This window comes from Montipora capricornis, chromosome 13 (genome assembly GCF_036669925.1).
Source record: "Montipora capricornis isolate CH-2021 chromosome 13, ASM3666992v2, whole genome shotgun sequence".
NCBI lineage: Eukaryota > Metazoa > Cnidaria > Anthozoa > Scleractinia > Acroporidae > Montipora > Montipora capricornis.
This window is the reverse complement of record NC_090895.1, coordinates 39187617-39205116: the sequence shown is the minus strand read 5'-3', so window position 1 is coordinate 39205116 and position 17500 is coordinate 39187617. Positions and strand designations below refer to the sequence as shown.

Below are 17500 nucleotides of genomic sequence, written 5' to 3'. Positions count from 1 at the left end.
CTGCGAGAATCATAGCTTCACTTGATAACAATTCTTTCTGGCTGGCAATGCTGAGGAAATAATGGTGCAAATTCTGCTTGCAAATTTAAATTTAATGTCCATCAAATTTCCACTGTTTCCTGTTATACTGCTTAATTTATGCATGGTGCCCTTTATGGCATGGTTGTAGAATTGAAAAATGTCTCTGCACTTGGAAAGTTGAAATAATGGCATGTGATCTTGATACAATCAAAACAGAAACAAAGCTTCCTTCTAACAGAAAATGGTAGCAAACTATAGAGCACAATAATTTGCATTTATTTTATAGTCTAATAAAGGTCAGAAGAAAACACAAAATATGAAGCATTGTCGATGTACAAAGTAAATACAGACAAAAGACTAAAAACACAATCATGTGAAAGACATTTCAATCAAAGTATGGTCGACTCCCAAGAACCCGAACCTTCAAGGGAAATTGAAAAATGGTCAAGTTACCAGGAATTGAAAACAAAGAACTGGAAATAAGGAAAAAAATGGTGTTTAATGTTCATACGGTATACATTTTACAGTGCGTTTCACAAAACTTTTGACAAACAGTTTCCGAAGTTTGTTTGAAATTCCTGAAGTTCGCTACAAATTTGGCAATTTCATTACGTAGTTGTTATTCAAATTGTGAACTTAGAAACGAAGTTGTGAATTTCACCACGAACTTCGTTGGGAAGTTAAGGAGTTTGTCACGAGAGAAGTTCGCACCGTTCGGTGTAAATTTCTCTGAATTATCTTAGAAGTTGTGGTTACGTTGATTGCGAATTACTGGTTTTAAAATGGGTTATAAAACGTTGAAAACTGAATATTCCCAGATGTCACCCGACACCTGCCTAAAAATAGAATACAATTTCTGTCGTGTGAACTTCTACGCATGGTAGCTTAAGTATTTTACAGTTAAATCTATCAGATATAAAAAGAAACCCTATTTTCAGGACATACATCATTCTAGAAATAGCGCAAGAAACAAAACATTTCAATGTCATGTTCAACTTTTGTCTTTACATTTCTAGTGTAAACAAGATACGAGTCGCGCCATCCATCTGTAATGTGAAGTCCCGGCTCCATACCTCTCAAATAATTTACCTTTAAGAAGTAAACATCAAAAAATTAGTCTTGCTTGGTTGAGAAATTTTTTCACTTTGTTTAATTTTAATTAAATTCATTTGTAGTTATATTACCAATCCAACTACACCGAATTATGTGAACTTTGCTCGCGACGAACTTCGCAACTTCCCAACTTGACAATTACCTAATGAAATTGCCAAGTTCGTAGCGAACTTTGGGAATTTCAAACGAACTTCGGAAACCGTTTGTCAAAAGTTTTGTGAAATGCACTGTAATCAAAAGATAATGGAACAATAATTCATTTCTAAATTACTGTAAAAATCACGACAGAACATGAAACAAACAAAGCATGTAGCAGGAGAGGTAAAGTATTAACCCATTGACTCCCAGGTTCCCTATTGATGAGTAGAATTGGCTGGCGTTAGACAGAGTAAAATAGGAAGTCTGGCCGGTCTAGGCCGGTTTGGACGTCAAAGTTGTATTAAAGTCAAGGTATTGCAAACTTTGAACTTTCATCGGGCTACATACTGCTACAGAGTTCATGCAATTTACTTTTTTCGAGAAGTAGTCAGTTAATTAATATGCCCTAACACTTCTCAACTGGTCTATTCCTATCGATTCTCCTTGAAAGGTTTCTAAGGATGGATTTGAAAGAATCTGTATCAATCTCCACAAACAAACTGGACGTCTGTAGCATGTCAATGGCATGGCACAGTTTGTGTTTTGAGGGAAGTTCAGGGGCAGCTCATCGGTCAAAACTATTGTCATCTGGCCCAAATTCAGCAAGAATGTCACTGTCACTCAGCCACTTGGTATCTTCTGTTAGGAGTATGTCATCACATGTAGTGCCCAACCACATGAACTGATCTGAACTGGACTGACATGTTTTGTGTAATGTAAAAAAGGACAAAGATTACAAGGCTGCTTCAAAATAAATTAAATGTTTTGGACTGCATTACACTGTTTGTTTTGATTTGTCACGTATTGATAGACGTAGTTAGAGTTATTGAGGGTAAAACTATATAGAGAATGACCTAACTACATGTAGTTGGAAACTTGCAAAAACCCATGTGTATGTTTTGTCTCGATATTTTTTTGACCAACTAGTTGGATTTTACGAAAACAATTATTCCTCGAGCCCGAATGGGCTCTGAGTCAATACCCCATGAGGCCGAAGACCAAATGGGCTATTGACTCAGAGGCCATGAGGGCGAGAGGAATAATTGTTTTAGTAAAATCCAACTAGTTGGTCAAAAAAATATCGAGACAAAACATCTTTCGCTAGTTAAAGCTACACTTTAATTGTTGTTTTGGTTTTGAAAGCCAGCGCTTTTCGCTACTAGTGGGCTATAACAAATAGCCTACTAGTAGCTCAACCAATCAGAACGCAGCATTGATAATAGACAACTAGTTGGATTTTACTAAAATACATTAACCATGGAATGGAGATAGTACTGGTAGACCAGGCACATGCTGTTTTAAACTAATGATCTTTCCAGTCTGCATCCATGGGCTAATTTTTTATCTTTTCATATTGCAGCCAACAAATACACCCATGAATGGACTACAAAATGGAATTTATACATGTAATGGGCCTCCTGTTATGCAACATGGTCAGTCTGTACCTAAACCAAGGTCATAAGGAGACGGGGAAAAAGGAATAATAGTTGTTACGGTTTTAGCCGTAATGGTGCACGCAAATGACTGATAATAAAATTTTATTCAAATCTCACATGAGTACCAGCATGCATGGACCGCTTAGAAGCGGCTGCAATTTGCGCCTGTATATGCTTCCAGTCGGCTGGGGGTAAATTGATCATTGTAAAGCGCCTTTGAGACTTGTGATAAAGGCACTATTTAAATGCACCACTTTACTTTACTTTACTTTTAGACAATTAACTTCATGCAAAGGGTTTCTCTTCTCTGCCTGCTTGACCAATTCAAGATTCAGGAAGAATAATTAGAGAAGCTCCTGCCCTAGCCTAACGTTTTTAACCCATTCACTCATCAGGGGCCCCGGGATGCCACCAGTTGCCAAGTAAAATCGTCTGGTGTTAGACAGCAGGGGTTTCATTACAAGCCAGTCACTAGTGGCATACCACCGTCTACATTGTCACAAACGTGCCTCTCACCGCAGGCTACTCTGCCTTGATTTTCACTCAAACCCTAGTAAAAGACAAGAGTGACTGCTGCTTACATCAAATTAGCCCAGGCAGCTACTTCAAATGTTATTAGGGAGCTTATGAAACAATGACGTCGATGGCAACGACGACACTACAAAACAGTAGGTTTAGTGGGAAAAAACAATGGCTTTAGACGCTCTGCACGTGCGTTTTACATTTATTTGCCGTCATCTCCTAAATGACGACATGAAATGACCAAATTTAGGGTTCTGTGGAGGACGTTAGCACACAACGATGAATTTTCAGTTCTCTCTCTACGCTTCCAACCTACTCATACCAGTTTAATTCCTCGACAGTTACTACACATTTTTAGCGCAAAACGGCATGAAATAGTTTCGTAGTGATATGAATAACGCGAACTCATATTTTTAAATGAAGTCCTCGTAGCCGTTGTCTTCTTCGTTTTGTAAACTCCCTATTGAAACCCCTGAGAAAGAGTAAAATCTGTCAAGCCTCACTCCCAGGAGGCAATGGGTTAAAGGCCTACAAGTAGATGACTAAAAGCATGAAAAGTGTGATGATCAATAACTTTCCAGCTTTTATAAAAATTTTAAGGGTGGTTTTCCCTTCCATAAACCCATTGCGGCTTGTGTGTGGCATAGACGTTTTTATGGTGTTCTGTTAATAAAGAAAAAAAATTGTATTGATGGCATGTGTAAACCGTTTTGAAAAATTTTCAATAATTCATGTCGAAAATTATTATAAAATGTCTCAAAAGTGATAAAAATAAAAGTTGAGATTTTGCAATTAAAGTTGATGAGAAAACATGATAACAGGAGTCTGTAAAAAGAGAAAAACATTCATTACGAGGAAACAGAAGCTACAACTGTAGAATCGCTATAACTGGTTGTCACCAGGGCTTGACAACACATGAAGGGAACTCTATGCTTTGACTCGCTTTCTTAAAATTTTGAAATACTTTTTTATGCTTTGCAATATGCTTTGCCATCAATATGATTTCTACTTGACCATACTTTTTTAACATTGTTCTATAACAGTAACTGTTTTTAGTGGCATCCATGCACTTTCACATTTCATTTGAACTTGAATATTATACTACCGGTAATACTGCATTTGACTCTGTTATTACCTCACCTAATGTATACACTTAAATTATGTAAAATAACAATGTAAAATATTGTCCTGGGTGGTTTCATGTTGTCATTGCCACAATGTTAGTGGAATTAAGAAAACAGTAGTTCTCTCGTTAGCTCCTTTTGTTATTCATACAGGATTATTTTGTATATTTTGTCATTGTTATCTGTGTGACTATACATGTAGATTGGTTTACAGTATAGAACATTTCCATCATTATTCTGTTCAAATAAATTATAGCAAATTGGTTCCCTGTATTTATTATTGTAATACGATAATAGCTTTCTTTCTCTTGTTTATGGATTTGTAGTTGACATTGTATAGGCATTTACATAATCATTATTAGTTACAGTTTTGCCATTGGTAGTAGTCATTTTTTGAAAGTACGTACTCTTATAATTAATCTGTTTTTTTTTTTGATAGCTAGATTTTTGGTGACTTCTCTCCACCTTCAACAGAGCTATGACGACCGTTATTGCTCGTGCTACAAGCTGTCGTTACTAACTGTAAATTAACAGTCAGGGAGAGTAAGCGCTCATGGAACTCTTGCAGAGCCAAACATGATCCAGGCTGCGTCAGCAAAAGCGAATCAGCCATCAAACAGCATGCTTAGTCCACGGATCACAACAGCCATCCAAGAGATGCCCACATCCTTGACCGACGTGTGATGAACTATCACAAGATAATTTTCTTGCAGTCGTGGCATTCCACTTTGGACAGCGACACTATAAATGAGAGGAAACCGCTTCCTCGCACTTACATATGGTTAATTTAAAGTTAACTAACGACAGCTGGTAGCATGAACAATAACGATCGTCGTAGCTCTGATGAAGGTGGACAGAAGCCACTAAAAATTTAGCTAGTTTTAATTTTGCTACATGTTGATACAACGTTTTAGATGGGCAATGTTGCAGCTCTCATAAGGTAAAATTTGATTCACTTGCTACTAATACTGAAAATAAAATACTTAACAGAAACAATGACTAATTTTAAAAGAATAGATGCTGCTACAGTAGTATTATAACAAATAGTAGCTATCTTACAAGAATGGCTACATTGCCTTTTAGACCTTTTTAATGATAGAGCAGCAATCTTTATTTTATTGTTCTTTTCTGTTGTTGAAAGGCCGGATATCTTCATCCAGTGGATGAGTCACTATCCGGAGCATAAAATATCCTCGTCTTCAAACTTTGGCCAAGGGTTTCGTAGACATATTTTCTTAGATCAGCACTGAGTCTGCATGTTCAGGGGTTACATTAACTAGCAACTGCTATCTCAGCAAAAATTGAAACTGTCAGAAAGTGACTTGTCCACTGGATAAATGGATCAAGTTAGCCACCATCTGAACAGCAGGGGCCTGGTGAATATGTTTCAGGTCATTTTGTTCCTTAGGTTAATTTGCAACCAAACTAGGTCAAGTTGGGGTTGGTACAAAACACAGGTCATTATTTTACCAATACAGAAACAACCCTAACCGTTTACAAATGCTAAAATTAGACCTAAAAACTTTTGTTTAGGCCTAAGGTTAGCTTTAATGATTGTTTAGGATACTTTATCTATTTGTAAAACAATGACCTGTGACCTGTGTTTTGTACCTGCCCCAAATTGACCTAGGTTGAAACAAAATGAACTAGTTTTTTTTGGAAATTATCCTAAGGAACAAAATGACCTGCAACATTACATTCATTGAACCAAATGTTACTTCTGGATGGAAATCTTCGTCATCTGGTTAGATGAAACTCAGGTTTCTTGTATACAGTTTTGTATAAATTGATGCCAGTCTAATCATCTGTACATTGTCTTTTAGTGTAAAAGGATAGTCAGAATAAAAAGCAATGCAGCTTGTCATATAGCACAAGTATTCGTTTGCTATTGATTTGTAATGGGTTACTGTAATTTTCAGCTGATTACCTGCGTGTAATGTGTTGATTTATCAGTAAAGAAGCATGGCAGCAGGTAACAGAGAGGTTGGGATATGTGACAGTAATTATAATTTATTATTGTCCAACGTACTCATGTACCAATGAATTTCAAAGTTGTTTTGAAATGCATTGGCACTGGTAATTTATTCAGTAGTAATTATGATATGATCAGTCAGTTTGCCTCATTTGGTCCAACTGAAACGATAAAATTACAAAAATTATAGAAATCAAAATCACAGTCAATGATAGACACGCTTTCTTGTGAATGATTGTATCAGGCTTAAATACTCAAAGGCCTGGGTTTTTTTGTGTGTTAATTAAATTAACTGCTGTGATAATTTTGAGTGGTGATTTTTGTGTACACAGTTATTCTACCAGTGTGGGTAGTCCACTGTAAATTGGCTGGTGTGAATAATGTGCTGTGGAGGTCAACAGCCACAAATTGCGGTAAAGAAGTATCCTTTTGCAGACTCTATAACCATCCGACCAAAAAAAAAAAAAAATTGCTTCTTATAGATGCATCAAGAAGAAATCAAAATTACCTCTTGAGTGCCTTTATAAAGTCAATTTAAAGGTTTTTGCCTTTTTCAAACACAGGTATTACCGTAAACAAAAATGAGATATATGTTCTCCTAACTAGTTGGTGCTTTGCCATTTTTCTCTGTCGTTCCTGTTGCTTCTATCATTGCCTATCTTTCGGCAAACGTTTTCATGTGAGCCTCCATCACACCAGATGGTTCTCTACAGTGTCCCTTCAAATTATTATGTACACTGCCACGCTCTACGAGTATCCTTCAAAGTCTCCCCTTAAAGTACAGAAAGGGGTGGCCTACTCCGCTGGATCTCTCTGTTAGTTCTCTGTAAAGACGAGCCTTTTAGAACAGGCTCATCCAGTGCAATCTGCTACTAATAAGGATTACAGTGTCTCGATATCTGTTGTCCCGGCACAATCTTACACTTCTTATTGCTAAGTGGAAGTCAATTTGGTACAAAATATTAACTAGGGAAGGATTGGTGAAATGATAAAGCCCTTCCCTTCAACTAATGTGTCCTGGGTGTGATTTCTGCACTTAGCTGCACATATGGGTTTAATTTGTCTTAGTCTCATGATAAAAAGGTTTTTTTCCAGGCTGACTCCAGTTTTCCAATCCTGTCAAAAACTTTCGCAGTATAATTTGATTTGAATGATATTATTATTACTTATTATGTTTGATTAATTAATTTTCATTGGCAGAGCATTGTGTTTGATTGAAATAATAATTACCGTATTTTATTAATTGACATTTTTATTATGTCATATACCAAGCTGTTCAAAACCTGGTTATCTGAGTATAAAACCTTTCTTGTCTCTGGTCATGTGTTAGAAAGTTTACCCCTTGAGTGTGACAGACTTAGAAGGGGTGATTAGGTTGCTGATAAGTGACAAGGGGAATTACTTCGGTCAGAATACCATTCCATGTAAATTTAAGCATGGCAACCCATTTCTAAATTATTATAATTATTATTATTATTATTGTGGCTTTTCCATCCAAAATGTAACAAAACTAATAAAATATTGAAGATGAAGTACAGGCCTGTAGCCAAGCAACTAGTTTATCATCCTTCACATGGGGGCATTACACCGTCAAGATCAATAGTTGCATTTGAGGTATATGACATTTTATGTAATTATCTCATTAATGCACTCATTATCATCTATTAGAGGACAGACGCATAGCTGATGTCATCATAAAAAAGTTTTAATCCTTTATGATATAAAACATATAGATTCCATGTTGCCGTGCATCTGTTCAGTAATAGAAGAAGACTTCAAATGTGGTAAGCACACCACATTTACCACATGTTGACGTCATCTGTGATCTACATGTACATGTATTAATCAACAGATGCATGGCAACATGGAATCTATTTTTTAAGTAGAGCCTGTAAATCAGCGGGCCATTTTGTCCATTCAGAACCTACATGTAGATAAATGGAGTAGCTCCCGAGGAATGGAATGGAATGGAAATGGAACACCTTAAGAGCCCTCAGGAGCTTATTCAACATGTGTCCATGCATTCCAGATTGAATTGGAATTTGGCAGTGTTGGTTTTTGAGGAGAGGGAAACACCGGAGTACCCGGAGGAAAGCCCCTTGGAGCAAGGAGAGAACTATCAATAAACTTGACCCACGTATGACGCTGGGACCAGGAATCGAACCAGGGCCACATTGGTGGGATGCAGGTGTTCTCACCACTGCACCATCCCTTCTGCCCGCAGGAGTTCTTGTAGCTCAATGGGAAGAACATCCAACCATTGTTAGAGATGTTGTAGGTTTGAATACTGCCAAGAAGTCAGATTTTTCTGTTGTCCTCTCATGCGTTGCTAAGCAACACTCTGGTTCATTTAAAAATCCATGACCCTTCATTCTCTAGATGGATGCTGTAACCACTGATTACTACTAGAATATTGTTTTAGTATGTATGCATGAAACAATCCTAGTCAAAGACCACAGCAATACAGGTCACTGTTGTTGACTATGGAGTATCTGTTAGCTCAGGGCAAGAGTGTGCAGGGTTTAAATCAACCGAGACACAGAACTTTTTTTAGTTTCAGTTGGTCTTCAAATATTCACTATATACATTAATTATTACTCTCTTATAGAAGCTATACAGATATGTGCTGCCCAATAGGGTAGGGTTTTTGAGGTGCTCAGTCCTTAAAATGCTACTATGATCAAAAAATCACTTCCTTTTTTTCTTCAGATTTTGAAAGTGTGATTGCTTACCACTTGACTGGCAAAATTTTGAGCTTTGATTTTTATCCAAAGGCTGTTTATGTTGAGTGTAAGTTTTGGATTTCACGGTCCACCATTACTCACGTTCAAAACTGACCGATTGGACCTCATAGGGTTGGATCTAGCGAAAGGTGACGTCATTGACTCACTAGCTTAAAATTTCAGCATGTAAACGCTGCTTATTATATATGCAAAACACAAGTTTAAAAGTCTGAAAGCCGAAAACTCCCATGCTGGATATTAACTGAGCCGCATACACATGCATTGCATTCTTAAACTATTGAGTCTTTGACATCTCCTCGATCCAACCCTTTTAAACCTTTAAAGGTAGTAATGGCGGACCATTAAGTATTAATTTTGAGAACTTTCAAAACATCACTCGTGCCCATAAATCACGAAATGCACTCTCGTTCAAACGATTTTTTATTTATTATATTCTCAACAAAATTACTCAAATGCGCTACTTTGTTCGTGCTCGTATTCTTCCAGTTTTGGGCTTAGTTTCCTTTCAGTCGCCCATGTTTGCCAGACATTCAACCAGGTCTGTGTAGCTTTCAACGTGTTTTTGTTTTTCGCATTTTCTTTAAGTTGCTCAACAATGTTTTGGTTTGACAAAGCAAACCGACTGTCAGCCATTTTTTTCACTTTGGTGTTCAAATTTGGTGCTTCCCTGGTGTTTCCATAGCAACTTCAGTATTACATTGCACTCTATAACCTGGATTGCACTCTATAACCTATTTATGCATTCATTTATCCATTGGCCAATCAGAAACAAGATATTTTGTTGAGTATATAATAAATAGGAAAATTCCAGTTAAAATAAACAGGTATCTTTTTAAAATCAAGGATTAAAACTTGGGTCACTTACTGTTTAGTTAGCATAGTTTTGAAATCTAAAGAAAAATGAAAATTGATTTTTTGGTCATAGTAGCACTTTAAATAGGGTATTCTTTTTGGTATTTTTGGTATTTTTGGTATTGTGATCTTAAGATATTCCTTAGATAGGGTCACTAAATAAATGCAGTATCCACCCCAAATGTGCAAGAATAAAAATATGTGGTCAATTAAAACTGTACTATGATGCTAAATTGAAACGAAAAGAAAAGAAAGGAAATAAAACGGCCTATCAGCTACACAATTATGAGTTATCCTTTTGGCCTTAAATGGGGTGCCATTTTTTGGTTTTGGGCCTTAAAAAGGGTATCAAATCTCGATTTTCGACCCTTAAATAGGGTCAGGGTTTGAGAACCTTGGCGGCACATACCTATCCTAAATTGTCGGGGGAACACCCCCTCCCCCACCCCCATCTCGGGAAGGAACATCTGTTCACTGAAGTATAGACTCTAAAACATTCTAACCTTACCTCATTTGCATTGAAATTCAATAATTTACGTTCGTTTTTTCGAACTAACATGAGAGTGTTATGACATTTAAAGCGAACTGATACGATATATTTCAGTCGTAGTTAATAGAGGGGACTGGTTTTGAAGCTCGGCAAACATCAAAGGAGCAAACACAAAGATGCCAAGATTTATGTTGGAAAGTCCACGACCGTGCACAATCTCTTTTGTTTTGCGCTCATACACTATGCATGAATTACGTAACGAACACGTTTCTAATGGTTAGTTCCTTAGTAAGGAGTAAACAACTATATGAGTTTTGTGCACGGTCAAGGCCAAAAAAGAAAACAAAAACATACAACAAAGAAACTTGTCGGGTTTCATAGCCATTCCCCTCTATTAACTATAATTTCAGTTAAATAATTAAAAAAGTCTTAACCATATCATTGAAATGGAAATTACCGCGCAAATTGCTGAATTTCTGTATAATTATCTTCTTTCATGCAAACTACAAACTCTTTAATTACCTTTCTTTCTCGTGAATGTCTTCTAGTCCCACTGAGACAAGAACGTGGATTTAATGTTGAATTCAGGTCGATTTCAAGTCGATGTTCACGCAAAAATTGACCAAGGCGTTTTTTCCCTCTCGAATTTCCCGCCTCAGAGCTGTATTGAGAGTTTAGTAATTGAACCCTGCTAGAAAGTTGCGTCTGCAGTTATTATCTAGTTATTTTTAAAACTTTTTTTGAATCAAAAACTGCCTTTCTTATTTAACACGAAAATACAGAGTAATTTTCAGCTCTGAATTGGAAGAAAATTTTTAAAATGCGTTCATGAAGAATTGCACAGAAATCCAAATTCCTCTTACATAGTTTTAAGGGCTTGGTAGCCTCCCGGAAAGTGGGTATGTTCTCCGAGCTGAAATCTAGAAACTCTTTCTCACGAAAATTACGTGATTTGAAGGCCTTTTCTTTGGTGAATTTATGCTACGATATGCCTGTTTCACAGATTGTTTACTCTGAAAAATATTCCGATGATAAATTCGAGTATAGGTGAGTCAACTTTGCGAAGAGGCAGTGCTGTTTCCTCTCCCATAGATGTTATAGAGAACCATTGTCTTCCAAAATTCCTTATATCCAGGACAAAATGAATTAACGTATACTGCATGCTTGTTTGTTGAACACTCCACTTAATCTTTTGTGTGATAAGTATTAAGAACAATAGCAAGTGCAAAACACAAGTTCACTGGTCATTTTTTAGCACCAGTTCCAGAATTACTGTACATTTGTCCACAATAGACTGACATGCATTAACCAACATTCACATTCACCATAACACACCAGCAAACAATTGCTTTCATTTTTTATGCCATTACCTTCACTTGCTTTGCTCGCATGCACTTGCATAGACTCACCTTCAGTTTTATGCACTTTTATGCACTTGCATAAGTCAAGATAGGTGAAGGTCAGTGCATAAAAATGAAGGCAAGGGAAGGTAAGAGCATTACAAGGATATATTCATACAAAGGAAGGCAAGTGTATGGTATGTAGTACATATAGTTGAAGGGGTGGCGAATGGTACCTCCAAAATCTTGGCACTTGCAAACTTTTCATCTGATCTCGAAATCTCAACAGCTTTCGTGGAGAGTCTCAAAGTCTCGTTTATATACTGCATTTATTTCGGTGTGAAGTCTTACATGTTTTGGTCTTGGTCTCGGATCCGCAAACAAGGGTCTCGGCGCTGTGTGTGAGTGAGGTTTAGTGCAAAAGAATGAAGTTGATTATATGTTAGTGCATGAAGATGAGTGTTGGTTGGTGCATGTCAGTTAAGGAATTATTGTTCGTGGAGATTTACACAGAATCAATTATGATATTAGTGCCTTACATGTGGGCTAGCATTTTAGGCTTATCCAAAAAGAATTTAGACACTACTGAACTTACTAAACTGGGGCAGCTTGCTCAGAGTTTGTTTAGTGCTAACCAGTGTTAAATACTGTATTGATGTAAAGTTATTAATAGGTATATCTAACCAAGCTTCGAGCAACTTAGCCTTGGACATCAGCAAAATGACTTTTTTGCGGGACAACTAGACTATTATCAACAATCATTGACAGACCATGCACCATTTGACCAGGGCTTAATACATGTGCTTTGTATCTCCCTAACAGTAGTGAAAAACGATGTGTGGGCTCAAAGTTACACTTTAAAGTGGTGTAGAATTGTCTCAGAAAGACATTTACCTGCATTTTGAAGCTGCTTATAAGCACAAGCAACAGAAACTACAATTATTGCAAATTTAACCATTCTAATAAATACATGTACCTTTTGTCATGGCAAGACACCAACAAGAGTAAGAACAAAATAATTAACATATCTGGCATCACCACTTTTGCATACGGCCTTACACACTACCTGTACTTATAGACAAGTAAACATATTTAATGCCAATCCTTTTAAACTTATGTAGTGTTGTTAAATGTTAAGCTCCAGCTTCAAAAGGCTGCTAAATAAAATTTACTGTACTGAAAAGGTTATCATGGCACCTCAATACAGAAAAGCTTTCCAATTTGTCAGCACTCAGATAGGTTAGTTTTAATGACATCAAGTGTCACAAACGAAATCAACTTTCCTTCCTTTGACTGCACTTCATCTCAACAGTGTTATTTCACCAAGATATATCACATGAATTTTTTTATTTGATTGAGTCACAGCTCTTACTATCAATTATTATTATTTCTTTTGCCAATGGGTTTTCAGTTTCCCAGGTGAAGAGTTTTGTAACCAAATTATAAAGAAACCTCTCTCAAAAATTTTCCTTGTATTTCCTTCTTGAAAAACGAAAAATATCATTGTTTTTTTCTCTTGCTCTGCACCAGGCATGTGATCCTCCCAAAGGACTTGGCGGGGCTTGTTCCCAGGACACACCTGATGACAGAAAGTGAGTGGCGCAACCTTGGAGTGCAGCAGTCACCTGGATGGATTCATTATTTAATCCATGGGCCTGGTAGGACATTGCTTTCATTTTGAAGACTATTCCATGATTATTTTCCCGGATTGCTTTCATACTGAAGTTTGTCAGATAGTTTTGCAGTAACTGATTATACATTGTATAATTATGTAGTATATGGTATGTTGTAGAGAGGAGATGGCATTTTTGACTAGCAGTGCCAACTTCCTACTGATGACTACCTCTGGTCAATTTTTTCTGAGCCAGTTACAGAAATGTCCAGAAATGCTCCTAATTAGATGCATGTATATCTGAATCAGTGTCGCAAAGTGTCCCTTGCTCTTCTTCTCAACTTCAACATCGCTTGTATCCTGGAATACAGACGATTAACATCACATTGAAGTTTTCCCCAAATGCTACTCCTCAAGTATGGGTCAACAGCTGCATTTACCCTAAGCCTAAAATAACTCTAACCTTAAGCCTGACCTTATTGTTGGAAATAGGCAGCAAAGGCCTAGAATTAAAGGGACAATTCCTGTTGTTGTCAAAATTGGGTGTGCATCTTATTAGGTGCATTTCTGGACATAAGTGGCCAGTTAAGACAAATCGAGACTTTTTACCATAGAAGCCTGAAGATGTTTTCTATCATTAACACCAGTGAAGTATCTGTCAGTAGATTCTCAAATTATTTTTCGACTGAAGTTTGTCAGAGAGTTTTGCTTCAAGGAGCTGTACATGTAGTCCCTGAAAAACTGGTCTGTGAAAAGAAAGTGGTGGTTTTTAGTAGCAACCCCACCTGTTTGGAGCCTGAATTTAGGGCTAGTTGATGTTATTTAACATGGCAACATGTTTGTGTTGGCCATGGTTAACCAATTTATAATTAATTGGGCTTCAACCAACTTTGCCCTGAGGACCAGAAGTTTGGCCATTTTATGTTATACAGTATGCATAATGTTGCAAATGACAACACTCTTGGACAACATTTTGTTGGGTGGCAATTTGTGGAAGTGGGTGAGGGGTCATTACATATCACCAACTAGGTAAGGACAATCACTTAACTCAAACATAAAAGGTTGGCTTTATGTCATCCAAGATGTTTCTATCGTTACACAGTCAAGAATGAAGTGCTTCTTTGACATGGACATGAAATTAATAATATTTATGTGCATGTTTCTTCTAAGTGGCATACATGTACCTACATGTATCCTTTGATGACTTAGGAGTTAACGCAGGCAGCCCCTGGTCGAATTCCAGATGGGATGTCACCACTGGTTGCACTTTAAATTAAACCAACTTACACAGACATGTTGCTGTCATTGTACTGTTGGGTCTGGCACTTTATGGATTCTTCATTTCTTGAAACTGGAAGACAGATCTGTCCAGGATTGTAAGCAACAAGATGCACGGTGATTTTAATAAGCATCATAACATGGCTTCTTACTCTCCTCTTAAGCTTTAACATGACACGTTTCCCGAAAACTCATCCTGTAATCTCAGAGTGGAATGGGAATTGCAGAGATTTACTCAGACTACATGTATGTGACCTGAGTACTGTATTTCTTTTGACTGTTGCCCTCATTTATCATTAAGTAATATATACAATATGAGTGGCAGATATCATCTGTATCACATTATTTTACAAACTCTCGGCCTCGCCTCAAGTTTGTAAATGTGATAATGAATTTTACAGGGTTTTTACATTTTTTAAACAAGGCTGTTTACAACAAAAGTTTTATTTCCCTTTTCTTGTTTTGACAGAGCCCCATGTTTTGTTGTTCAAAAGGCCAGTGAAGTAGTTCCTTCGAAAGAATCAAACCACTGTGGCATCATTAATAGACCATTCTACAGTTGTCCTTGTTTGGGTAGCATTCAAATTGAAGGGAAGCTTCTAGTGAGTTTGTCTTAATGCAAACCTCTCTCTTTAAATTTTATCAGTTTAAACACTAACTGGGAATTAAGAATTTAGAACAGTGTACTGTAAAGAAGGAAGACACCTCCAGATGTGTTAACGTTTCATCCATTATAAATAGAGGATATTACATGTACATGGCAGGCGGGGATACAAATTTGATCTTCGAGTGCTGAAAGTATCGCTCACTTGTGAGCGATACTTTCAGCACTCGAAGATCAAATTTGTATCCCCAAGCGGCCATGCAATGTTCTTTTTATTATATAGATGTTGATGAAATGTCCAGATTTAAAACAATTTGTTTTACTCATTTTCGAAATGATTAAAAAGTGGTCACCAACAGGTAAAACACGCATGTTGTGTAACATGAAACAAGATACGAAAGTTATGAAAAACAAATCATGATAATGTAAAATTTTGCAATAAAAATGTCAATGTAGTAGAGAAGAATTATACACCTTATTCCAAAATGGCCGCCATTTAAATATTCTTTTGTTTTTGTTCAAATAAGCCCTTGATGCCTCGTTCTTAAGCTTAAAATTCAAGAGACTATTTTATCTTGAACGAGGCAATAAGGGCCAATTTGTATCCGCATAAATCAGCGGCCATTTTGGAATAAGGCGTATATTAAAGCACAAAAGTATCTTACAATAAAGAGGAAGCTCACGCTTTATTGGCTTATCGTGTTCATTACCATGACGACACCTATATTCTCACATGTGAAAGATAAAAATGATATGTTCACTGCGTGCGGCGAAGATGTGATTTTTTAGTAAAAGGAGAAATCCTGGTAATTCATCAGTATCTATATAATAAATGGCAATAATTAAATTAATATAGATTTTTACTAAAGGAGAAAATTTTGGCATAGTTCATATAGCCCAAGCAGAATGAAACTCAACATTCCAGTCGTGTACCATGTCTCCCTTTTATCGCTGGTCTGTTAGGTGTTCTCAACCATTGAATGTTATAACTGGTCCAAATAGAGATCAATAAGTTTTTAGTAGCTGCGAAATTTCATGAAATCGTTGATGTAACTTCTCTTAATGCAAGTATTTCAGCCACTTTCACCCACAACAGTTTTATAGGCCTTCAATGCCTCCTTTTATTGCTGTTCAAGGGCACATCTTAATGATTATTTTTACTGATGTTACTGATTGAATTCATGATGTTCATCAACCACAATTTGTTTAAGTGCAAAATTCAATGGAATTGTACTTTCGTGACAAACGTAAGTAAAGCACATTCATTCATAAGGTTAGTTTGGACGCTTTTAATAAAATAATTCTTTTCCTTATTATTAATTCATAAAATATTGTTTTCAAAAGACAGTGTTACAGAATTTCTTTTTCTTTGAAAAAACCAACTCACACTTTAAAAGTGTCTGTAAAAGATGTTAAATTGCGTGAAGTTAGTGAGAAATGAAGTAAATTGTACAATAATTAAATATAAACTGCTGGAATGTTTTGGCAGAAGCCTGAAACCTCATTTTAATTCTTGTCCACTGTGGACTCTTTTCCATTGAAGCTGATTGATGGCTGATCAGCAAAGCTTACATGGCCAGTATATCTCCGTATCTCCCTCAAAGCTGCGTTATTCCAGCCGTGCTTGTTCAATTTCTGTAAAGAAACACCCAGCTAAGTTAAAGATGTGTCTAACGTAGGCTGTAGTTGTATTGTCTGTATCTCCATGTTTCAGCACCTAGCAAAGTTCCTTTGGCTTGTGGCTGTTTTTTCTTACCTGGCCTCATACACCATAAGGTTTTTTGTCATGTCTTTACCAAGCCGGCCACATTTTCTGGAGAGAATATGCTATCTGTGCCCCACTTTTTGCGGAGAGTGTGTGGCTTCTCTTATGTCCCAGAGAAGGGTGTACTATTGATAGACCTCATTCGAAAAGACTCGAACGTTTATCTAAGACTATTTGCAGATGAAATATAAAAGGCAACTCATGTTGCACAGCTGTTTGTCCGTTCAGGGCTTGAACCGGTGGACCCCCCCCCCCCCCCTCCCCCCTCCCCCGCAATTCCCCACAAGTCCAACTGACTGCCTAGTCCGAAAAACTGGGACGATTTCATGGTTTTGAATGCAAGTGGAATAGAATGGAATGAATTGAACGAAAAGAAACGGAATCAGAATAAATGGAAATTAGAGGTGTGGCAAATCCATAAAGCGCTCACTCGTCCAATGAATCTCAATCAAACTGGAATCCTTAAATGCCTGACATATTAGCGGCGCT

The 17500-nt window shown here is 37.0% G+C and overlaps 1 protein-coding gene and 1 pseudogene across 1 annotated transcript in view; one reads left to right on the top strand and one right to left on the bottom strand.

Moving 5' to 3' along the window:
- LOC138029623 (transmembrane protein 145-like) overlaps positions 1 to 6228 on the top strand; it is a 27615-nt gene extending 21387 nt beyond the window's left edge. The window contains exon 18 of the mRNA XM_068877323.1: positions 2633 to 6228. Within this exon, the coding sequence (XP_068733424.1) occupies positions 2633 to 2734 (102 nt within the window). The 3' untranslated portion in view covers positions 2735 to 6228. The remainder of the gene's footprint in view (positions 1 to 2632) is intronic.
- Positions 6229 to 16515: 10287 nt separating this feature from the next.
- LOC138028605 (uncharacterized) overlaps positions 16516 to 17500 on the bottom strand; it is a 14369-nt pseudogene continuing 13384 nt past the window's right edge.